The 25,003-nt window shown below is 42.6% G+C and overlaps 1 protein-coding gene across 2 annotated transcripts; it reads right to left on the bottom strand.

Annotated features, from left to right (window-relative positions):
* Positions 43–16,104, bottom strand: LOC109224415. Of its 2 annotated transcripts, none has more exons than XM_019389003.1 (8): positions 14,947–16,104; positions 14,705–14,738; positions 14,524–14,616; positions 13,741–13,860; positions 13,345–13,443; positions 12,845–12,904; positions 12,659–12,753; positions 43–532 (listed from the first exon to the last, which is right to left on the bottom strand). In XM_019389003.1, exons 1-8 carry the CDS (start codon positions 15,840–15,842, stop codon positions 496–498), a joined length of 1,434 nt encoding a protein of 477 aa, XP_019244548.1. In that variant the 5' UTR covers positions 15,843–16,104; the 3' UTR covers positions 43–495. The 2 variants fall into 2 exon arrangements, with proteins under 2 accessions (XP_019244548.1, XP_019244542.1); XM_019388997.1 differs by having other exon boundaries at positions 14,705–14,756; positions 14,947–16,103.

The raw sequence follows: 25,003 nt of genomic DNA, 5'->3' as shown, positions 1-25,003 counted from the left end.
AATTCCTTACTTGATTAGTTTGCTGCCCAACGGAAACAATGCTAAAGCATACACAGGCTAGAATTTCTTTACACCAAAAACTCAAACCAGTTTTGGGCAGAAACTCGTAGTACAAATACAAGAAAGGTAAACAAGTTTTGGCAATCTACATATGGGACAATTTTTGAAATGGATAGACTCTAGATAACACTAGCAAAATTTACCGGGGAATGCGTTAATACCACTAACTTTGCTGCTACTATAAGCACCAACTTTCCCCTGATACCTGCGCGCCAAACCGGAGTTCACCTTCTTCATTCAGCTAAAATTTCGAGAGTAAATGACGATATGTACAAGTTTTGCTTCATCTCATATTTCCTTTTTAGATCTTTGATAGGCCATTCTGGGACCAAGAGAACTGCCTCTCAAGGTTCTATGTGACCATGAGCCTTCTTAGAGCTCCCATTACCCCAGCTACTTTTATTATGTAACTGTCCCATCTTCGCCTTTATAGTCTCACTCAGTTGTTCCCAGAGGTTTACTCCTCCATTTTCTGCAAATAACATTAAAACATAGTCAATATATAGTTATGAAATTCAACACCCAATGAATTTATAATGCAGTAATGACTAATCATCAAAAGAGTTAACAGAAAACATCGTCTCACACCTTCATGAACAGAATGTGTTTGTTTTCCACGGGTCACTTCAACAAACAGTCAATTTTTTTTTGGGATAGGTAGAAACAGTCAAATTATAATGGCTCATATGGAAAGGAAAACTAACTTGGATCTAATAAAATCCCCTCCAACTAACTCCTCTATATAAGCAGTGGAATAACAATGATAATTACCTATAGCTGGGCCATCAGTTTTCTTATCACTAGGGGCTTAGAACTGGATTTGATTCGTTTGTAGCAGGACTTGCACTGGGCCAACCAGAAAGTCCTGCTACAGAGTCTGAAGTACCGTACCATTTTTGACAAGGCGAGCTTCAAGAAGTGATGAAAATCTATCTGCGAAAAGACTCAATTTCACTCAGCTCAAGTACCTCTACAAATAGAGTTATCTCGATGCATCTTACTAGAAAAAACTTGAGATAACAAAATATAGTTGATTTCCTTATTTAATACTAACTTTTTTGTTTCAGGCAACTTAAACTCCTATATTGTAACGACCCGACCGGTCATTTTAAGAATTAACGCCCCGTTCCCCTATTAACTGCATTCCCCATGTTTGTTTCTGCTATTGTGAGTTGTCGGGAGGATTCGTTTTGAGTTTCGGAGTGTTTTGGGACACTTAGTCCCTAAATGAAACTTTAGAATTTGGACCGTAGTCGGAGCAGTGTGAAGACGACCTCGGAATGGAATTCCGTTAGTTCCGTTAGCTCCGTTGGGTGATTTCGGGCTTAAAGGCGTGCTCGGATTGTGTTTTGGAGGTCCGTAGCTTAATTAGGCTTGAAATGCCGAAAGTCGAATTTTTGAAGTTTCCGGTTCGATAGTGAGATTTTGATAACGGGGTCGGAATGGAATTCCGAAAGTTGGAGTAGGTCCGTCGTGTTATTTGGGACGTGTGTGCAAAATTTCAGGTCATTCGGGCGAGGTTTGATAGACTTTTTGATCAAAAGCGGAAATTGGAAGTTTTGGAATCCTTAGGCTTGAATCCGAGGGTGTTTTGATGATTTGATGTTGTTTTGAATGTTTCGAAGATTGGTACAAGTTTGAATAGTGGTATATGACTTGTTTGTATTTTTGGTTGAGGTCCCGGGGGCCTCGGGATGATTACGGAAGGGTGACGGAAGAGTTTGGGAGATTTGGAAGCAGCTTCAACTGCTGAAGTTCTGTCATAACCGCACCTGCGGTTTGGGGACCGCAGATGCGGCCAGGCACATGGAGACCAGAATCCGCAGGTGCGAGAGGTTGAGGCACCTGCGAGAAGCGCAGGTGCAGTAAAAGAAGCGCAGGTGCGGCCCAGTGCTTTAAGTGGAATTTCGCAGATGCGCACCTGGGACCGCAGGAGGGGGTCCGCAGGTGCGAGGAAATAGCCGCAGGTGCGGAAACCCAAGGCCAGAACATATATAAGGTTTCAGTCATAACCGCAGCTTCAACTGCTGAAGTTCTGTCATAACCACACCTGCGGTTTGGGGACCACAAATGAGGCCAGGCACTTGGACACCAGAATCCGCAGGTGCGAGAGGTTGAGCGCACCTGCGAGAAGCGCATGTGCGGTAAAAGAAGCGCAGGTGCGGCCCAGTGCTTTAAGTGGAATTTCGCAGATGCGCACCAGGGACCGCAGGAGCGGGTCCGCAGGTGCAGAAACCCTGGCCAGAACCTATATAAGGTTTTAGTCGCGATTTTTGCCCATTCCTTCACCATTTTCATCCGGATTTTGAGCTTTTTGGGAGGTTTTTGAGAGAGAATTCGAGGGAGATTCGAGGAGGTAAGGTTTTTTGAACCCAAACTCGTTATTATGGTATTTTTCTACTGATTTGGCAAGAAATTTATGGAAAATAAGGGTTAAATTTGGGGGTTTAGGGTTTGAAATTGGAGACTTGGAATTGAGAATTTGAGGGGTTGTTTGTGGTCCGATTTTCGTGTATTTGGTATGTATGAACCCGTGAGAGTGTGAGGATTCTAGTTTTGCGAATTTTATCCGATTCCGAGATGTGGGCCCGGGGGACTTTTTGGGCGATTTTCCTAATTTCGCGTGTTAGCTTCGAATTAATTAGTGGAATTAGTTACTTGAAGTTATATTTGCATTGTGCAATTTATTGGAATAGATTTGGGCCATTTGGAGTCGGGTGCTCGTGGCAAGAACGTGATTTCGAGTTGATTGAGCTGGTTCGAGGTAAGTGGCTTGCCTAACCTTGTGTGGGGGAACACCCCTTAGGATTTGGTATTGTTGATATATGAAATGCCTTGTACGTGAGGTGACGAGTGGGTACATGTGCTAATTGTTGAAAATCCTGTTTTCATTAAGTAACTATAACTATGTTTTTTTCCCTATTTATACTACTTGCAATTTAAGCCTACTGCTAGCTTAGGGAAGCATGTCTAAGTGACTTAATTGCTTTACTTGCTCAAACTGCTTTATTTGAATTCTGTGCAGCATGCTAGGTTAGAAATACCTGTCTTACCTTGGTATGAAATTGGATTGAGTTGAATATTCTTCGTGTTGCTGCTGTGTGGTTACTTTGGGACTGCGGGCGATATCCCGGTAGATTCCCCCAGTAGTGGGTATTTACATTTGGGACTACGGATTGATATACCGGTAGATCCCCTACGCACTACGAGTTGGACTACGGGACAACACCCGGGAGATTCATTGAATATTTATAGTTGGGGACTACAGGACGGTATCCTGGTAGATCCTCGGTTGCTCTCTTTGTGTGGAGTTACGTTCTTTCTGTGATTTTCTCTCCGTTGTATTTGTTGTTATTCTTATTATCCTGTGTTACTTCATACTGTTTCATTTCTTTATATATATATGTACAAGACCGGTAGGGCCCTGACTTTCCTCGTCACTACTCGACCGAGGTTAGACTTGGCACTTACTGGGTACCGCTGTGGTGTACTCATGCCCTTTCCTGCACATATTTTTCGTGTGCAGATCCAGGTTCTTCGACTCAGCCTACTATCCTTGAGGCGAGGCGATTCTTCAGAGACTTCGCGGTATATCTACCGCGTCCGCAGACCGAGAAGTCCCTCTCCATTCTCTCTTGTAGTTATAGCCCTTCTGTATTTCTTTTGATTAGACATTCTGGAGTTAGAACACTATGTAGTATCCATAGCTTGTGATTTCATGAGATTCCGAGTTTTGGGAGATCTTTCAGTTGAGAGTGCGTATTTGTATATGCCGAGCGGCATCTTAAACGTTTTCATTATGTTTATCCGCAATTTCTACGAGTTTTTATCTGTTGTTTCCTTTTTCCGCAAATTGTTAGGCTTACCTAGTCATAGAGACTAGATGCCGTCATGATAGTTAACAGAGGGCGAACTGGGGTCGTGACAAGTTGGTATCAGAGACGTCTGTACTTATCTATGAGAGGCTATGTAACTGTTAAGAAAATTCCACTTCATTTGAATTCCTTGTCGTGCGAGATTTTTGATATCGAAATTCTAAACTTCTGTCTTCTATTCTCTCACAGATGGTGAGGACACGTGCTACTGGAGGTCATGAATCACAAAGCCGGTTTATTAGGGTCTAGCGGATCGGTACGGAGACGTCTGTACTTATCTACGAGAGGCTATGTAACTGTTAAAAAAATTCCACTTCATTTGAATTCTTTGTCGTGCGAGATTTTTATATCGAAATTCTAAACTTCGGTCTTCTATTCTCTCACACCCGCGCCCCCTGAGAGAGTTGTCGGGGCCGGGGTAGAGACCGAGGACGCGCACGCGGTGCAGCCAGAGCACCCGCGCGAGCTGCTACCGAGGAGCCATCAGCAGTTCCAACTGGAGCCCAGGCGCCTGACACGCCTACTGCTACTACTACTCCAGCTCTCGAGGAGACTCTTGCGCAGTTCATGAGTATGTACACCACTCTAGCTCAGGCAGGGTTGCTTCCCCTTGCTGCAGCCACATCCCAGGCCGGGGGAGGAGCACAGACTCCCGCCGCCCGCACTCCTGAGCAGCGAGTGCATGTTGAGCAGGTCCCACAGATTATACCGACACAGCCTGTAGCCCCAGTTCAGCCCGAGGAGAGAGCAATAGCTTCAGAGGAGGAGCAGAGGAGACTTGAGAGGTTCAAGATGTATCAGCCTCCTACATTCAGTGGACTAGCATCAAATGATGCTATGGGATTTCTAGAGGAGTGCTACCGTATCCTCCGTACCATGGGTATATCAGGATCGAGCGGGGTTTCCTTCACTACCTTCCAATTTCGAGGAGCCGCCTATCAGTGGTGGCGTAGTTATGAGTTAGACAGTCCAGATGAGGCAGCTTCCCTGACTTGGACTCAGTTTTCAGATATGTTCCTGAGAAAGTATGTTCCTCAGAATGGCGCGCAGAGTTTGAGCATTTGCGCCAGGGTACTATGACTGTCTCGGAGTATGCTGTCCGTTTCACTGACTTGGCTAGACATGCACCAGCTTTGGTTTCTACTGTTCGCGAGAGGGTTCGCCGGTTTATCGAGGGACTTATTCCCAACATCAGGTCTAGCATGGCTCGAAAGTTGGAGATAAATATTCATTATCAGCAGGTGGTGAGCATTGCTAGGAGGATAGAGGGTATGCATGCTCGGGACAGAGAGGAGAGGGAGGCCAAGAGGTCTCGAGAGTCTGGCCATTATTCTGGTGCCCGTGCTCCAGCTGCAGTTCGTCATGCTAGGAGTTATATGAGTCGCCCCTTTCATTCAGCTCTTCCAGCAGCCAATGGTATTCCAGCTCCTCCTAGACCTCAGGAGCCTTATTATGCACCTCCAATATCTAGTGCGCCTCCTGCACGGGGTGCTTTCAGTGGTCAGTCCAGCAGACCTGGCCCGAGCCAGTCACAACCACCACGTCCTCCCAGAGCTTGTTTTGAGTGTGGTGACACACGCCATATGGTGAGGGATTGCTCTAGACTTGGGAGGGGTGCACCTTCACAGACTTCTCATCCACAGCACGCTCCGCAGAGTTCTCAAGCTATGATCACAGCACCAGTTGCTACCTCACCTGCTCAGCCAGCTAGAGGTGGAGGTCGGGGAGGTAGAGGTCGCCCTAGAGGGGGAGGCCAGGCCAGATATTATGCCCTTCCTGCCCGTACCGAGGCTGTTGCCTCCGATTCTGTCATCACAAGTATTGTCCTGGCTCCACCTATTCTTATGTGTCTTCTTATTTTGCCCCGCATTTGGGTGAATCTTGGGATTCTTTGAGTTCCCCTGTTTATGTTTCTACTCCTGTGGGAGATTCTCTTGTTGTGGATCGCGTTTATCGGTCGTGTTTGGTTGCTCTTAGTGGTTTTGAGACCAGAGCCGATTTATTATTGCTCAGCATGGTAGTTTTGATGTTATCTTGGGCATGGACTGGTTGTCGCCCCATTATGTTATTCTTGATTGTCACGCCAAAACCGTGACGCTGGCTATGCCAGGTGTACCGCGAGTTGAGTGGAGGGGTACTTTAGATCACACTTCCAGTAGAGTTATTTCATTCCTTAAGGCTCAGCATATGGTTGAGAAGGGGTGTGACGCGTATATAGCTTATGTGAGAGATGTCAGTATTGATACCCCTATAGTTGATTCAGTCCCAGTAGTACGGGATTTCTCTGATGTGTTTCTAGCTGATCTTCCGGGCATGTCGCCCGATAGAGATATTGATTTTGGCATTGATCTGTTTGCCGGGCACTCAGCCCATTTCTATTCCTCCGTACCGTATGGCTCCTCCTGAGTTAAAGGAGTTGAAGGAAAAGTTACAGGAATTGCTTGATAAGGGTTTTATTCGGCCCAGTGTATCACCTTGGGGTGCTCCTGTCTTGTTTGTGAAGAAGAAGGATGGTTCTATGCGTATGTGCATCGATTATCGCCAGTTGAACAAGGTTACAGTGAAGAACCGTTATCCTTTGCCTCGCATTGATGACCTGTTTGATCAGTTACAGGGTGCCCGTGTGTTTTCTAAGATTGACTTGCTGAATCATCAGTTGGAGATTCAGGAGCTAGATATCCCGAAGACGGCTCGGTATGGTCATTACGAGTTCCGTGTTATGTCATTTGGGCTGACCAATGCCCCAGCAGCCTTTATGCATTTGATGCACAGTGTATTCCGGTCATATCTTGACTCATTCGTCATTGTTTTTATTCATGACATTCTGGTATACTTCCGGAGTCGGGAAGATCATGAGCAGCACCTGAGGACAGTGCTTCAGACTTTGAGAGAAAAGAAGTTATATGCCAAGTTCTCGAAATGTAAGTTTTGGTTGGATTCCGTGGCATTCTTGGGTCACATGGTATCGAGTGAGGGGATAAAGGTGGATTCGAAGAAAGTGGAAGCAATGCAGAGTTGGCCCAGACCATCCTTAGCTACAGAGATCCGTAGTTTTCTTGGCTTGGCGGGTTATTATCGTCGATTTGTTGAGGGATTTTCATCCATTGCAGCACCTATGACCAGGCTGAACCAGAAAGGTGCTCTGTTCCAATGGACGGAAGAGTGTTAGGAGAGATTTCAGAAGCTCAAGACAGCTTTGACTACAGCCCCAGTTTTGATATTGCCTACAGGTTCGGGGTCTTATACTGTCTATTGTGATGCCTCGAGGACTGGCCTTGGAGCGGTATTGATGCAAGACGGTAGGGTGATTGCCTACGCGTCCAGACAGTTGAAGGTACATGAGAAGAATTATCCTGTCCATGATCTCGAGTTAGCTGCCATTGTTCACGCCTTGAAGATCTTGCGTCATTATTTGTACGGTGTTCCTTGTGAGATCTATACTGATCATCGGAGCTTGCAGCACCTGTTCAAGCAGAAGGATCATAATTTGCGCCAGAAGAGGTGGTTCGAGCTGCTGAAGGACTATGACATCACTATCTTGTATCACCCGGGCAAGGCCAATGTGGTGGCTGATGCTTTGAGTTGCCAGGCGGAGAGTTTGGGGAGTTTGGCTTATCTACCAGCAGCGGAGAGGCCCATGGGGATGGATGTTCAGGCCTTAGCCAGCCAGTTTGTGAGATTGGATCTTTCGGAGCCCAGTCGAGTCCTTGCTTGTGTGGTTTCTCGGTCTTCCTTGTTTGATCGTATCCGGGAGCGTCAATTTGATGACCCTCATTTACTTGTCCTCAAGGACAAGGTTCTACATGGTGATGCCAGAGATGTTACCATTGGTGATGACGTGGTGATGCCAGAGATGTTACCATTGGTGATGACGGGGTCCTCAAGGACAAGGTTCTACATGGTGATGCCAGAGATGTTACCATTGGTGATGATGGGGTATTGGGGATGCAGGGTCGGATTTGTGTACCCAATGTTGATGGGCTTCGAGAGTTGATTCTAGAGGATGCCTATAGTTCGCGATATTCCATCCATCCGGGTGCCGCGAAAATGTACCAGGATTTGAGACAGCATTATTGGTAGAGGCGGATGAAGAAAGGATATAGTTTAGTTTGTAGCTCGGTGCCTCAATTGTCAACAGGTAAAGTATGAGCACCAGAGGCCGGGTGGGTTGCTTCAGCAGATAGAGATTCCGGAGTGGAAGTGGGAGCGGATCACCATGGACTTCGTAGTAGGGCTCCCACGGACTTTGAGGAAGTTCGATGCCATTTGGGTGATTGTGGATCGGCTGACCAAGTCCGCGCACTTCATTCCTATGTGTACCACCTATTCTTCAGAGCGGTTGGCGGAGATTTATATCCGGAGATTGTCCGTCTGCATGGTATTCCAGTTTTCATTATTTCAGATAGAGGTACTCAGTTCACATCACGATTCTGGAGGGTCGTACAGCATGAGTTGGGCACTCGAGTGGAGTTGAGCACAGCATTTCACCCTCAGACGGACGAACAGTCCGACGCACTATTCAGATTCTTGAGGATATGCTCCGTGCGTGTGTGATGGAGTTTGGAGGTTCTTGGGATCAGTTCTTGCCACTGGCTGAGTTTGCCTACAACAACAGCTATCAGTCTAGCACTCAGATGGCACCGTATGAGGCCTTGTATGGTAGGCGGTGTAGGTCCCCGGTGGGTTGGTTCGAGCCAGACGAGGCTAGATTATTGGGCACAGACTTGGTACAAGATGCTTTGGAGAAAGTTAAGGTGATTCAGGATAGACTCCGTATAGCCCAGTCCAGACAGAAGAGTTATGCGGACCGGAAGGTTCGTGATGTTTCCTACATGGTTGAAGAGCAGGTCTTGCTTCGGGTTTCACCTATAAAGGGCGTTATGAGATTTGGGGAGAAGGGAAAATTGAGTCCGAGGTTTATTGGTCCTTTTGAGATATTGCGGCGTGTTGGGGAGGTTGCTTATGAGCTTGCCTTACCTCCCAACTTGGCAAGAGTTCATCCGGTGTTTCATGTTTCGATGCTCCGGAGGTATCACGGTGATCCGTCGCACGTGTTGATTTCAATTCAATCCAGTTGGACAAGGATCTATCTTACATTGAGGAGCCAGTGGCGATATTGGACTGGCAGGTTCGGAAGCTATGGTCAAAGAACATTGCATTAGTGAAGGTTCAGTGGCGGGGTCAGTCGGTCGAGGAGGAGACTTGGGAGACCGAGTAGGATATGCGCAGCCGTTACCCTCATCTTTTCACCACTTCAGGTATGTCTCTACGCTCGTTCAAGGACGAACGAATGTTTTAAAAGGGGGAGGATGTAACGATCCGGCCGGTTGTTTTAAGAATTAACGCCCCGTTCCCCAATTAACTGCATTCCCCGTGTTTGTTTCTGCTATTGTGAGTTGTCGGGAGGATTCGTTTTGAGTTTCGGAGTGTTTTGGGACACTTAGTCCCTAAATGAAAGTTTAAGCTTTAGAATTTGGACCGTAGTCGGAGCAGTGTGAAGACGACCTCGGAATGGAATTCTGTTGGTTCCGTTAGCTCCGTTGGGTGATTTCGGGCTTAGGGGCGTATTCAGATTGTATTTTGGAGGTCCGTAGCTTAATTAGGCTTGAAATGCCGAAAGTCGAATTTTTGAAGTTTCCGGTTCGATAGTGAGATTTTGATATCGGGGTCGGAATGGAATTCCGGAAGTTGGAGTAGGTCCGTCGTGTTATTTGGGACGTGTGTGCAAAATTTTAGGTCATTCAGGCGAGGTTTGATAGACTTTTTGATCAAAAGCGGAAATTGGAAGTTTTGGAATCTGTAGACTTGAATCCGAGGGTGTTTTGATGATTCGATGTTGTTTTGAGTGTTCTGAAGATTGGTACAAGTTTGAATAGTGGTATATGACTTGTTCGTATTTTTGGTTGAGGTCCCGGGGGCCTAGGGATGATTTCGGAAGGTTGACGGAAGAATTTAGGAGATTTGGAAGCACCTTCAGCTGCTGAAGTTCTGTCATAACCGCACCTGCGGTTTGGGGACCGCAGGTACGTGATCGCAAAAGCGATGGAGGAGCTGCAGATGCGGCCAGGCGCTTGGAGACCAGGATCCGCAGGTGTGAGAGGTTGAGCGCACCTGCGAGACCGCAGGTGCGGTAAAAGAAGCGCAGGTGCGGCCCAGTGCTTTAAGTGGAATTTCGCAGACGCGCACCTGGGACCGCAGGAGCGAGAAAATGGTCGCATGTGCGGAAACCCTGGGCCAGAACCTATATAAGGTTTCAATCGTGATTTTTGCCCATTCCTTCACCATTTTGGAGAGAGAATTCGAGGGAGTTTCGAGGAGGTAAGGTTTTTTGAACCCAAACTCGTTATTACGGTATTTATCTACTAATTTGGCAAGAAATTTATGGAAAATAAGGGTTAAATTTGGGGGTTTAGGGTTTGAAATTGGAGACTTGGAATTGGGAATTTGAGGGGTTGTTTGTGGTCCGATTTTCGTTTATTTGGTATGTATGAACTCGTGAGAGTGCGAGGATTCTAGTTTTGCGAATTTTATCCGATTCCGAGACGTGGGCCCGAGGGACTTTTTGGGCGATTTTCCTAATTTTGCGTGTTAGCTTCGAATTAATTAGTGGAATTAGTTACTTGAAGTTATATTTACATTGTGCAATTTATTTGAATAGATTTGGGCCATTTGGAGTCGGGTACTCGTGGCAAGAACGTGATTTCGAGTTGATTGAGCTGGTTCGAGGTTTGCCTAACCTTGTGTGGGGGAACTCCCCTTAGGATTTGGTATATATATGAAATGCCTTGTACGTGAGGTGACGAGTGCGTACATGTGCTAATTGTTGAAAATCCTGTTTTCATTAAGTAACTATAACTATGTTTTTTCCCCTATTTATACTACTTGCAATTTAAGCCTGCTGTTAGCTTAGGGAAGCATGTCTAAGTGACTTAATTGCTTTACTTGCTCAAACTGCTTTATTTGAATTCTGTGCAGCATCCTAGGTTAGAAATACCTGTTTTACCTTGGTATGAAATTGGATTGAGTTGAATATTTTTCATGTTGCTGCTGTGTGGTTACTTTGGGACTACGGGCGATATCCCGGTAGATCCCCCTTGCCTGTTTATTTGGGACTACGGATTGGTATTCCGGTAGATCCCCCTGCACATTTATATTGAAACTACGGGACTGCACCCGGTAGATTCCCCCAGTACTAGTATTTACATTTGGGACTACGGATTGGTATTCGGGTAGATCCCCTGCGCATTACGAGTTGGACTACAGGACGACACCCGGGAGATCCACTGAATATTTATTGTTGGGGACTACAGGACGGCATATCCTGGTAGATCCCTGGTTGCTATCTCTGTGTGGAGTTACGTTCTTTCTGTGATTTTCTCTCCGTTGTATTTGTTGTTATTCTTATTATCTTGTGTTACTTCATACTGTTTCATTTCTTTATGTATATATGTATATGACCGGTAGGGCCCTGACCTATGTTAGACTTCGAGGTATATCTGCCGCATCCGCAGACCGAGGAGTCCCTTTCCATTCTCTCTTGTAGTTATAGCCCTTCTATGTTTCTTTTGATTTAGACAGTCTGGAGTTAGAACACTATGTAGTATCCATAGCTTGTGATTTCATGAGATTCCGAGTTTTGGGAGATCATTCAGTTGAGAGTGCGTATTTGTATATGCCGAGCGGCATCTTAAACGTTTTCATTATGTTTATCTGCAATGTCTACTAGATTTTATCTGTTGTTTCCTTTTTCCGCAAATTGTTAGGTTTACCTAGTCGTAGAGACTAGGTGCCGTCACGATAGTTCACGGAGGGCGAACTGGGGTAGTGACATATATAAAGAAGAAATCTTAAATGGTTTATGACCATTTCCAATGAGGATTCTTCCCAACTCACGGATTCCTTTATGGTGCAACTTACAGCTAATCATACATTAACCCTTAGGTGACGTAAGTATATTAGCATCTTCTTTCTTTCTTTTTCTTTTTTGTGTGGATAAAGTAAAGGGCAGCCCGGTGCACAAAGCATCATGCTTTCATGAAGGGTCCAATCACGAAGGGTCATTTAGGGGCCTCGTTAGCGACCCATCATTCTTCCCTAAGCTATCAGAGTCCGATCAAGTGAGCAAGAGATAGAGGAATCCTTGCTCATAGATGTGAATTGAAAAAAGCACTGAATTCTTTTTAAATAGGTTCTATAGTCTGGTCCCTATCCTTGGTAAGGTTCTATATTCGGTTGGGAAGAATAGGACTTCCGACTCCAAGCCTAACCTACCTGAAAAAAGGTTTCAGCTATTGATTTAGCCTCTTATCGATGCTACTAGTCTTCTCATAATAGAAAACTCTCATCAAGAAAGATTGAATCGATGAACTATACTTCAACTAACGTTTATATAAAGTAAAGTTTCTCTAATGGGTACAAAGAGGTACAACAAGTGTACACAAAAGGGAAACAAAAACAACTTTGCCTCAGTCCCAAACAAGTTGGGGTCGGCATCCACATCAAATTCACAGAATCCAAAAATATCAAAAAGTTGATTCAGATCTTCCATCTCCTTATCCATACACCAAAAGAAAAGACTCTGTATAACAGTCTTTCACATAAGAGAGCTGCTGCTTTTTCCTTCAAATTTCCTATTTAGAAGTAATGCTTAACTAAGGCTTGTATATTCTTATTAGAAGCAACATTTTGTAAGGTACCATAAAGTTAAGTTGGAAACTGATTACCTTCTAGGAATGAAAGGTCTGTCAAAGTAGGGCATTGGTTGAGCTTTTGGAACAAGTTCCTTTCTCAGCCTCCTAATTTCTTCTTCCTCGGCCATCTAGAGAAAGTAATCAAACAACAAGATAACAAGAATGTAAGTGCAAAAATACATATACGTAATTTCATCCCAGAATATTTGCTTGGCTTACCTTCTGTAGTCTCTCTCTTTCCATCTTGTATTGTTCAATAAAGCTCAATTTATCTGCCACCTGATGCAACCATGGAGAAACCACGAACATAAGGTACTGTGCCTCTAAACAAGTAATGAAGAGTCATGCAAAGACAGCCATTTAGGGCCAGAAGTGCCTGCCTAGGTCCTGTCCTCTATATGAGTAATGAAAGAGTCATGCAAGCATTTCACATGCTTTCCTAATGAAACATAACATCGAACAGGATTTTAAAACTAGCACTTTCACTTGAAGAAATTTGCTGGGGTCCTCAATCCTCTTATTGGAGCACTTGCTTCGAGAATCTCTTTACAAGGACATACATAACATTTACATGTTTCATATGAAATATTCTCGATGAGAAAAAAAAAATCAGATGCTCATGGCAGCATTTTATACGAAATTAAAGCTGCCCTTTCATTGAGAGAAATTAATTTAGGTTAATGCATGACCGAAGTCAATAAAGAATAAACAAAGTTTACCTGATGGTCAAACTCAGCACGTTCAACTGCCCTAATGTCACTGTGCAGCACCAGATCAACAGGCCTTGTGCACTCTTTTACAGGAGGCTTTGGCAAACACTGAAAAGTTGAAAACGAAGTAATTCAGTTTTCTTTTCGTAACAGGCTTAAGTATAATCCCAAGTGCAAAAGATTTGTGCATAGTGAGAGAGGTAATAACATGAACTTCAATAACATTTTGCTTTAATTTCTCTTTGATTTTGGTTCAAAAGAGTCCAGTCTCCAAAATATGAGATCAACAAGATGCATTCCCTTTTAAGTTTCCGGCGTAGTTAAACAAGATAAGTTTTACATCAATCCATTCACATTGCAAGTCCTTAATGGTTGGAAATGACAATAGCGAAAAGCTTACGCTACCTCTGGCTCATCTGTTGTCCATGGAAGGCCTTGTGCAATTGGTATCCGCTGTTTCTCCTCTTCCTCCGCCATTTGTTGCACCTTCTCTAAAAATTCTTCCTCCTTACATTTTCCCCTTTCCTGCAGCAATAGCCAATCTAAGCAACTCCTTAAGTAAACTGGTAAACGGTTAATTGGATTCGACATGACATCCTAAACTGAAAAAGGAGATGCTGATGCATCTCAAAGCTGAAGGGACACAATTAACTAGTGGATCAAAGAATAGGTCCCACTATTAGTGATCAGGGAACAATGACCATTACATATATCAAGAGAGGGATTTCAACAACTACTATGACTCAACCCCAAGCAAGTGGGTGTCAGCTCTATGAATCCTCAACAGCCATGTCACTCCATTTAAGCCCATCTCCTTCCAATATTATACTCAATAATTAGTTTCTCTAACACTAGAAATTCACTACATTTTCTACTAGCATATAAATCTCTAACAAGACCAAAAAACTCCTAGACAAAATTGGACCTAAAGTAAACGTACTAACATGACTAAAAATTAATCTCAACTTATTGTTATCACATATATAGATTTAAACCCCAACATTCTGATTTTCTTTTAGCAAAATAGGATTCGGTCCATCTTTCAGTGTCCACTCTGTGTATATTACTATTTGCGGTAGCAGCCAGCACATGTCAACCAATTATATTGCAACTGAATATTTGGTCATAGTTGCACAAGAAGCAATCAATTAACCAAGATTAGATCAAGCAAACACACAACTCACGAACCTCAGTTCTAAGTTTGAACGGCTTTTGTGAGGTTGCTTTGAGCTGCCTTCTCTTCCCATTTTTTCTAGTAAATGTGCCTGATGATTCAGCGCTCTGCAGCATTAAGAATGAAAATAAGAGTATAGAGATCAACATGATTACCTCTCCATCTAACAATGATTGATAATAAGAATATCCTTACATTGTGTCTGCTCCTTCGACCACCACCTGAAGTCCTGCTTGAAATACTGAAGCTATGAAAAGAAAAAAAAATGATCTATTTCCAGCACTCAAATGAGGAATAAATGCACAACCAACAAGCAAAAGTTACATCTCAATCCTAAACTAATAAGGATCAGTTATATAAATCCACTAAATACAAGCTCAGTTAAAGGAAGAGGGTTGTAATCAGTTGACAACTAACTTGAAGTTTCAAGTACTAACCTTCCGTGGCTGCTATCCAATGAGGAGGCACGACGCGAATCCAAGCCTAAACTCTCAGAGGTGAGGAAAAAATCCGATGGACAAAACGAAGAAGGAGACATCTCTGTCGCAGGAACCTTAGGAGGTTGTAAGCCAGGCAATGCCCTTTTTTGTCCCTTTCCAGAATCTTCTGTTTCCTTTTCCCCTTCACACTCCTTTGTTTTTGGTATCGAAAGAAGCTTCTCAAAAGCCTTAACTAAATGCATCACTTTTCCTGATTCAGATACACTTTGTCTTGCTTCTTCCAACAACCTCTCCCTCCTCCTCTTTATAGTTCCACCACCCATTTCACCCGAACCCACATCCTCGTTTGCCCTTTCCGCCATTTCATCAGCCACACAACGATCACCCAATTCAACAGTCTCAATGTTTTGAGTCAATGACTGGTTACTCATTCCTTCTCCATTGCCAATTTCAGCGCTATTTACATTATCCAACTTCTTGATTTCACTTTCTTCGTGCTCATTTCCACCGCGATTCTTGAAAAACTCTTCTTGAGAAGCCCTGAGGCTCTCATAAGCAACACAAAGGCACTTCTTTTTCTCACCACCACCCGCCTTATTACACTTACAAATAGCAACTGACGGGTTCAAATTATCACTATTACACTTGTTCTTCTTTGCGATCACAAACTTCCTTTGGCGAATTTTGTTTTTGGGAAAAGGCGAAACCAATTGATTTGCGTTAGGGTTTCTGGATACTGAATTTTGGGGTTTTTTCGCTGATTTCGCCATTGATGGTGATTTAGAAGATTTGGGCAGATAAGGACTGTGTTGTTCCACATTGGGGTTCAAATTCTCTGAATTTTTGGAGCATTTTTTAGGCGTAAGTCTAATGGATTTGCCGTTTGAATCCATCGAAAGATTGTTGCTGAAAAAGTTGATCGGAGTTAGGGTTTTTGTTGTATTGCGGATTTGCTAGGGTATTTTTTCTGCTTGTAGCATTAAAGTGGTCACAGGGAATGGAGAAAAAAGATGAACCGGTGAGCTTTAGACGCTTCTGCCTTTGGTAACGGCTATTTCTTTTTTTCTTTTTTTTTTCGGTGGTGGGCTTGGTTTTAGGGGGTTGGATTAGCTTTTTAAAATAGTTTTGCAAATCGCACCGTTTAATTTAACTGATTGGGAAGGTAGGATGAACCGGTGAGCTATGGACGCTTCTGGCTTTTGTAACGGCTAGTTTTTTTTTGTTTTTTTTTTTGGTGGGCTCAGTTTTAGGGCGTTGGATTAGCTTTTTAAAATAGTTTTGCATATTGGATCATTTAATTTAACTGATTGGGAAGGCTAATTAGCCATGATCATGTTAATCCCGGCCGTCACAAAAAAAAAAAAAACCTTTTTAACCAATGTATAAAAGGGGAAAAAAAGAGGAAGTACCTTAATTGTTGGGGTGGGGGGGGGGGCGAATATCCTCAATCTTTCACTATATAAATTGTTTACCCATAAAACAGTACAATTGAATTTATACATGGTTTCTAAACAAATGAATTAATTCGATCCTAAAATAATAAAGGAATTGAAGAAAGATATAACACTTAACCTTGATATGAAGATGAAATAGCAGAAATAGTAATTCCGGGAGCGAAACTTCTGGGCACAGCAATAATGAAACCAAAAAGTAAGAAGATAAAATTGTATAGAGCTTTGAATAGGTTATATCATAAGTTTGCCAGAAAATTCGTCCCTTTACAATGATAATAGAGCTCACTATTTATAGCTACACCTAGGGAATAAGGTCCTAGGATCAAACCCCTCTTCAATGCCAATTTTGAGGGCCATTGAAGGATATGTAAGGGCAGTCATAAATGCCATATTCTTTTGTAATGGGCAGTGTATTAAGTGTTTTGGAATATTCTCCATTTAATACTATCGGGCGGAGGGTATTTATTGCATCTTTACGAGTGTCATTCCTTCTGTTAACAAATGGGACAATTGCCTTCGGTTTTAACTATCCCCCGTCGTAGGCTCCACGTGTCACTCTCTCAAACGGCCACTTAGCATAGCATGTTTTACTCTATACAGATAGTCCCCCTGCTTTCCGGTGACATAACTTTGTGTCACCGGAAAGTTGGTAGAAACACTCTTTTTTGCGGGAATTACTATGATTCCTTCTAAAAAGCTCCTGACGGTTGATTAGACGCACGTCTCTCCGCATTTAATATTCCGAACACGTGTCATCCCATGATTTAACATAATTTTTACCGAATATCGAGGCAATTACGGCCACGAATTTAGTCGTCTATACCTTCGCTTACACGCATCAACTTCATTATACTTCATAACACTCTAAATTTTCTTAGACTCTCTTTACCCAACTCATCTTCTGACTTTAACCTTTCTTTAGCTTCCTAGCTTCTTTGAGAAAAAAAAAACTCTTGCTCTTGATAAAAAATGGCCTCCTTTTCAAGAAAACCTAGTTCTTCAAAGAGCAAGGACAAAGATGATGATTCCGCTCCTCCTACGGTGAGCACCATTGTTCCAAAGAGTTACTACTAAGGATTTCGAAGAGAAGTTTCATTCTGCTAACTCTTGCACGTGGGTCATTGGCAGATACCCTTCTTCCATCCGTCCTTCCAGTATTTCTGCTATGAAAGAAGATTGCCGCTGCCAAGATTTGGACATTATTGCTCCTGATCTAAGAGAGCGAGTAACCATACCCAAGGAGGGTTTTACATACTTTTACACACATCCCTTTACTTTTGGAGTGTTTTAATTGAGTAGAGATCCTAACTCCGTTATTGCAGAGTTCTGCCTCCGCTACCAGGTGTGTTTGGCACAAATAAGTCCTTCGGTGTGGAGGACGATTGCTTGTCTTCGGCGTTTGTGCCAAGAGACTGGAGAGGAGCTATCCTTGGCTCATGTGATGAATCTCTATTCCCCCGAAATTTTCCGCGGGGGGGAATGATAACTTCAACAAACGCGGACAGCATGCTCTATTATCTAGCATGGATGATGACAACGACCGTGGGTGGATGGAACGGTTCATTGCAGTTGCCACTAATGATATCATTCTGGCAACTTCATCCTTTCCGGAATCATGAAACCGCACTCGTAAGCTCCTTGTTTAATATTTCTTTCATTAGAAATTTTTCGATATCTGTATTGATCCTCCTTCCTTCGCTTATTTCAACAACTCGATGGGTTCCACCTAGGGTTGAAGGCTTGGACCAGTGGGTCCAGAAAATCTTGGATGTCACTACGCCTGAAACCCACACGTGGAAAGAACTGACTCTCAAATACAGGTGGAAGGCTAAAAATCATAGTAACTTAGACTCATCTCGTTTCTGCTTTTTACGTGAGGAAATTGATTGATCCTTTCTCCCTTTTTCTGAATTCAGGTCTAACCCCGGGCTTAGTTGTCATCCCCAAGGAGGATTTTTTGGCTGATCCTACCGATGCAGCGATGCTGCTTCAGGAGGCGCTTACTCGAAAAGGTGTCTCCAGGCCTGCTTCGGGTAAAAGTATTTCTTCATGGAGTCCCTGGCCGGAGCAACCAAAAAGAAAGTGTTCCTCCGCGACCGGGGGAAATAATAAGACGACAAAGAATGCCGCCCCCAGGTCGTCTCCGGAAGTCGTGGTGACGATCCCTCCGCCTGGGCCGACCATAGACACCATGATGATTGACGATGATGGAGAAGCTAGTGATGAGGGAGATTCTCTACATAGAAGATGATGGTCCTTATCATCTCAACAGAATGCTCAACCTGTTGAGTTAGTTATGTCACGACCCAAACCGATGGGTCGCGGCGGGCACCTGGTACCTTACTCAACCGAGTACCAATATAACGTATCTTTCATATCAATCTAACATAGGTAAATGAACCGGAGTAAAGCATGAGGGAATACAAACTTATACATATGCAGTACGGGCCTATAAGGCCGGCATGATTCTGTATATACTCGAAACATAGGCCGACAAGGCCATACAAGTATCCGTATACATGACATCTGTCTACAAGCCTCTAAGAATACATAATATCATAAAGGTCGGGACAGGGTCCCGCCATACCAATCAATACATGTACTAATCATGCTGACCAAAGAAGCAACTCTGGAGCAAATGGAGCGCACCAATACCTTCCGCTGAGCTGATAGCCTACTTGGAGGACTCTCGACCTGTCTATCAGGACCTGTGGGCATGAAACGCAGTGTCCCCAAGCAAAAGGGACGTCAGAACAAATAATGTACCGAGTATGGAAGGAATGAAAATCAGTAACTAGTAGACATGAGAGAAACATGGAGTAAAGACTCAACATGTATATCTCAATAACTCTGTGAATCATTTAATATTATAATGTCGTGCATATGCGTATAAATGCCATACCATGCATAGGTATATGCGTTCATAACATCATCAAGCCTCTGAGGGCATCCCATTGTGAGCGCGTGATTTTTGCCCTAAGCAGTAATTCCCAAAATTTCAAACAAAAAACAATTTTTTTTTAGTATTTTATAAATTTTTGTGAATTTTATGGCATTCTTTGGTAATTGTTGCATTTTTATTTGTGCATCTTAATCCATATGAAAATAGCAAAATATGCATTGGCATTTAGGGATTTAATTTTGCAATTTTAGTACTAATTAGTTGTAGAATAAAATGTAAAGAAAATTGCAAGAAAATAGTTCTTTGCATTACTAATTATTGCATTTGTCTTTAAATAGAATTGTAGGTAATTTTAGCAGTTAAATAGTGTAATTAGGTCTTTGCTTTGTTTTAACATTTTATAAAATCAGAAAAAATAAATAAATACAAAAATACAAAAATAGATAAAGGAAGAAAAAGGGAAAAAGAAAAAATTCAATTTGGTCTTGAGTAAAGACCAAATTTGGGCTAAAATCAGGTAGCCCAAACAATTTCCACGTCCAGGCCCAGTTCACCTCTACCCGGTCCAGGTGCCCATGCCTGTGAGACCAACAAAACGACGTAGTATAAGGAGCATACTACGTCGTTTTGAGTTAAATACCAAATCAAATCTAGGCCGTCTACCCACTCTAATCCAACGGCCCAGCTTTAATCTCAAATTTTAGATATAAGTGTCCGAAATCTTCAGAAAAGTTTGAGACCAAAATCATCCTCCTCGTACCTCCCCTGTAACGCCGGCGTCCTCCGCCCTAGCCCCACCATCTGCCACCGTCCCTCCGCCGTCCGCCGCCGGCCGGAAATCGTCGCCGCCGGCGGCGATGCTCCGATCAACCCCAAAATTACACCCCAGATTCCCCTTCTCCTCCTCTACCCAAATCCACTGTCCTTTGCTTTCAAATATTACTGGAACTCGTCGAATATCCGTTCGAAGTTTTCCGGCCAAGTCGCCGGTTATGCCAAACGGTCCCAAATTAACACCATGGGACCGCCTTGACCTCCTCTATCCAACCCCCAAAACCACGTGTCTCAAATATGGCCAGAATATCCCAAATATCCGATCAAAATCCGGCAGAACCCTAAATTAGAAAATCTTGGGGATTTTCGACCATAACTTCCCTAATCATGTGTGTTCTTTTGGAAAACACACGATTAGGGATGTTACGCGTCAAGAATCCCGGAGGATTCAAACAAAGGACCGGTCAGAGCTCACCCCATAATCAGTCAAGTGTTCAAGCTAAGTAAGTTTTCTTCGTTCTCCTTCGTTAGTCTTTTCCTTTTGACTGATACTTCCTTTTGAGCAATCAATTTAGGGTTTGAGTTTATTTTTCCTCATTTTTGGTCGAACCAGTGGTCAAATAGATTAGCATGTTTCTTATTTGTTATTCTTCATTGTCTGTTAATTAATAATTGGGTCGTTTGTCAATTTAGTTGTGACTGAGTTCTTTAGGATTAGGATTAATCATGCTTAGGGTTAGTTTAGGTTTTAGTTGTTTAAATCTTCTCCAGGCTTCATGAATAAGTTGTTCTATTAACTGTGTGTGTGTCGAATTTGCTGCTTACAGTTTTAATCAATACTATGTGAGTACTGTTTTAATTTGACTTGTTATTAGTAGTTATTAATCCAAAAATCAGAAGTTATTTGAATTTAGGATTGGATTGGGGGCTGGTTGATAGTTATTTGAACCAGGGTCAGTTAGAAAGTGTGGTGTAGTTAATGGAGGCTAGTAATTTCAGGAGGTTCAAAGGGTAGTTTAGGCATAGGAAAAGGGTACTTTCAGCAGATTTGGTAATTTTTGAAAAGGGTTAAGGGTAGAGTAGGGATTGTAATAGGCATAGAACCTTCTAGGGGGGACCATAGTGTAGGTTCTAATAAACTTAAGTTAGTTGCTTGTGTAGCAAGTCAGAAAATAAGGGGGAAACACTGAAATTAGAATAGGGACTAAGGGGTAAAAGGAAAAATCTGAAATTGGACCTAAGTTCACCTATAAATAGGCATTCATTTGCCTTGATTCACAAGGAGGAGAGGCCTAAAATTCACCCCCCCCCAAAGTATTGACAGATTTGAAGTCTGAAATTCAAAAAATCCAATTCAAAAACCACAAACAAAAACAGTAGGAAAATCCAAAAAAAATGTACTGTTCTATTGGGACTCTCTTAGAGCAAGTTTAAATTTCAATTGTAGATCAAATTTTAGTGCAACAGAAGGTTAAAAAGTGGTTTGAGTATCTTCTAGACCTTGTTGGGTTCAAGTTCAGGGACTTTTGGGTTGATTTCGAGTGTATTTTGATCCAATCATATCTGGTTTTCATCTGCTTTTGGTGTTTAATCTGCTGCTAGTCATTCCTGGGTTTGCTGTGGTATTTTTGGATCTGAAAGTGATCTAGTTGCTTTGGATTTGGGATGCTGTTCATTACTGTCTTGGCTGACTTCTCCTCCTCCATTTCTATTTTATTTCCAGGTACATATTCTCGAGGTTAACTTGATGTATCGTTGAGTTGGAATATTGAAATGAAAGCCCATTTGTTTACCTCTTGAGATGTGTGTGTTCAAATTATCTTGCTAGGATAGATACTCACGGATTTGCATTTGTTAAGCTTGCTTTACATATGGACTGTATAACTGGGTTAAATTGCTTTATACCCTGGACTGTATAACTGGACTGTAAAATTGGATTGTACATATGGACTGTGCGATGAGTTTTATTCTGAATATAGCAATTCACATGCTAGAGTCTAATGTCTACTTTCTGCGTTTAATGACATGATTGGACTATTTAATTTGAGCTGAAATTTGTATGAGCTATAAGAGCTGTGAATGTTCATATCATTGGGTTGTAGCATTTCGTGATGATTCATGTTGGTAGGCCAATAGAGTTCGAAATAGTATTTTAAAACCGGCTAATGATAAGCGTCAAATTAGCTCTTTGAAATCTGTTAGTTTAATCCGGCAAATACCTTAATAGGATCCACGCAATAGAAATACCAAAGGCCTACGATTACTTACAGGTCTGGGCCAAACAAACAGCCCAACTGTGACAAGGATATTAGGTCAGGCTTGTCTCCAGGCTGGGCTGATTTAATGTCTCCTTATTGGGTTTACTACAAGGCCCATGTCTGGACAGCAACTATTTATTGAACATTTAAGGTCTGTTTTAAGGCCTGAATTTTCGCAAGGGCCTGCTTTAAGGCCCACAAAATTCGAACGCTTCCTTGGGTATTTTGTTTTAGTTCAACACTTATGTGAGTATCTTGGCAATAATACATGGACATACTAATTGATTGGTGCTTTCTCTTGTTAGTAGAATACTTAATAAATATTTAGACTTCGGGATAGGTCGTTTAGCGAATTTCACGACCTTCCCTAAAACAAATAAAAACGCGTAGTGGCTTTAGGAGCGTACTTTAATAATATCACCTTCCTGAATTCGGGTGCACATTTATGTGACCCAAATCCAAATCTCAACGTAGTCAAAGTGTGTTAACAATCACGGGTGCACTGGTGCGACGTGGTTCGAGATGCATTTTCACGGTGTTGCAATTCTTAAAAAATAAAAAAAAATGAACGCGGTTTACTAGTAAAAGCACATGGGACATAACATGTTTTGAAATTAGATAAAATCAAATACAACAGTTGAGCGACCGTGCTAGAACCACGGAACCCGGGAATGCCTAACACCTTCTCCCGGGTTAACAGAATTCCTTACCTGGATTTCTGGTTCGCGGACTGATAACAGAGTCATAATCTCCTCGGGTCGGGATCTAATCGGTGACTTGGGACACCATTAATTTCCTAAGTGGCGACTCTGAAAATTTAATAATAAATCCCGTTCCGATTGTCACTTCAAGTTGGAAATAACTCCCTTTTTTATATTATAAAAGGAGGTGTGACAGCTCTGGCGACTCTGCTGGGGACAAGAACCCAGAACTTTGGTTCAGGGTTCAGAATTCGAGCTTAGAATAATTGTTGTATTTGGTTATATCTGATTTTCCTACATCTTTCACGCTAAATGTGCTAAATGCTTTACCGCTTTGATATTATTTGGACTGTATATACAAACTGTGCCGAAACCCTTCTCTTCTCCACCTCCGGGGATGTGCTCACTGGTTGAGACTCCCTATTCTGTTAGTGTCAATACCCTGAAATAAGAAAGAGGCCGGACAAGTTACTAAGCCGGATGGCCTTTTGGTTCCCGGTACGTAGCCCCCTCACTCGAGTTGTCCGCTCGGGTACACAGTCTAGAACACATACCCAGGTTTTTGAACCTAGAATAACTTGACTTCATGCCGGATCCCTAGTAGGAACGCTTATCTGCATTATGTGCATTTTGACTTAGGGGACTCAACATAGGGGTTGGGTCCGTCTAGGACAGGTGTACCCGGAATAATGGACCATCCTGATGCATCTCACTTGTGCATTTATCTGTTTGGGACTCGCATGCTGACCGGCTTTGAATATCTGGGAAAAATTGAAAAAAAAAACAAGAGAAAAAGAGAAAATAGCAGTGTAGAGAGTTAATTACCTATATTAGAAAACCAATGTCCAAGTAGTGCCGAAATGTTGTCGGATTTTTTTGCGAAAATGAAAGAAAAAGAAGAAAAGTAGTTTTTAGTTTGTTTGGTTTGCCAATGGAAAAACAAAAAAAGAGTTTTATTTTCAAATTAGTTTGTTTATTTGCCACTGAAAAGAAAATAGAAAAAAGAGTCTTGCTTTCAGAAATAGTGTATTTGCCAACAAAAACAAAAACAAAAAACAAAAGAGTCATGTTTTTCAAATAGTTAGGTTTATTTAACCGAACTACGCTGGTTTGATTCTCACCGGATGTGAGATACGTAGGCAACCCTCATCGGGTCCAACCACCCCTTTTGCAAAAATAGCCAAAAAAAAATGTCAATTTTATTTTTTTCATAAATAAATCAGGTGATGCCGTTTTGCCAAAATAGCTGAATGTCCCCAAACGGGCGCCGGAAGGCTGTTTGTGCAAAAACGGCCATCTTGAGTCATTTTAACGGTTAGCAGGCACGGCCTTAAAATCTTCTTTACGAAGTGCTGAAAGGCCGTATCCGCAAGACCAGCCGTTTGTTTTAAAATTGAAAATTGGAATAAAAAATAGTGTTGCTTGATTTCCTTTTTAGGTCAAATAAATTATTAAATCACCTTAATAAATGTGCAGGATAAGCACGACTCAAAATGAACCCTTTTCAATCATGCATAAAATCCCTTTGGAGTTACGTTTATGGTGGAATGATTTGGGCAAAGAAGGGCAAGATGCGGTCAAGAAACATTTGAAAGGGCTTACCGGTCTGCTTGATATTTCGCCTCGGGGAGATATCATTAGGGCACTAGTTACATGTTGGGACCCAACACATAATGTGTTCCATTTTTCGGATTTTGAGCTTACCCCGACGTTGGAGGAAATAGCTGGTTATATTGGAAAGGACGAGGTCCCATTGAGGCACAAATACTTGGTTGCTCCCAGAGTTGTAGCTGTACACAAGTTTTTAGACTCTTTGAAAATAGTCAGGGCCGTCCATAACCCAGACCTGGCAAATGGCTTTTGTACTCTAAGCTTCATATATCATCGCTATGGTCATATCGGGGGATTCAACAACCCAGAAAGTAAGATATGTAGCAAAGGAAACCGCCAGAAGTGGGAGGAGCA

Source organism: Nicotiana attenuata, chromosome 1 (assembly GCF_001879085.1).
Source record: "Nicotiana attenuata strain UT chromosome 1, NIATTr2, whole genome shotgun sequence".
Taxonomy (NCBI): Eukaryota; Viridiplantae; Streptophyta; class Magnoliopsida; order Solanales; family Solanaceae; genus Nicotiana; species Nicotiana attenuata.
This window is presented reverse-complemented; position numbering and strand designations above follow the sequence as displayed.

Coding starts and splice junctions, on each gene's coding strand:
- LOC109224415 (XM_019388997.1), bottom strand. CDS start 15,842: ATGGATTCAAACGGCAAATCCATTAGACTTACGCCTAAAAAATGCTCC. Junction 13,861..14,523: donor CGTTCAAACTTAGAACTGAG/GTTCGTGAGTTG, acceptor CTATTGCTGCAG/GAAAGGGGAAAATGTAAGGA. Junction 533..12,658: donor AGACCTTTCATTCCTAGAAG/GTAATCAGTTTC, acceptor TGTTATTTGCAG/AAAATGGAGGAGTAAACCTC.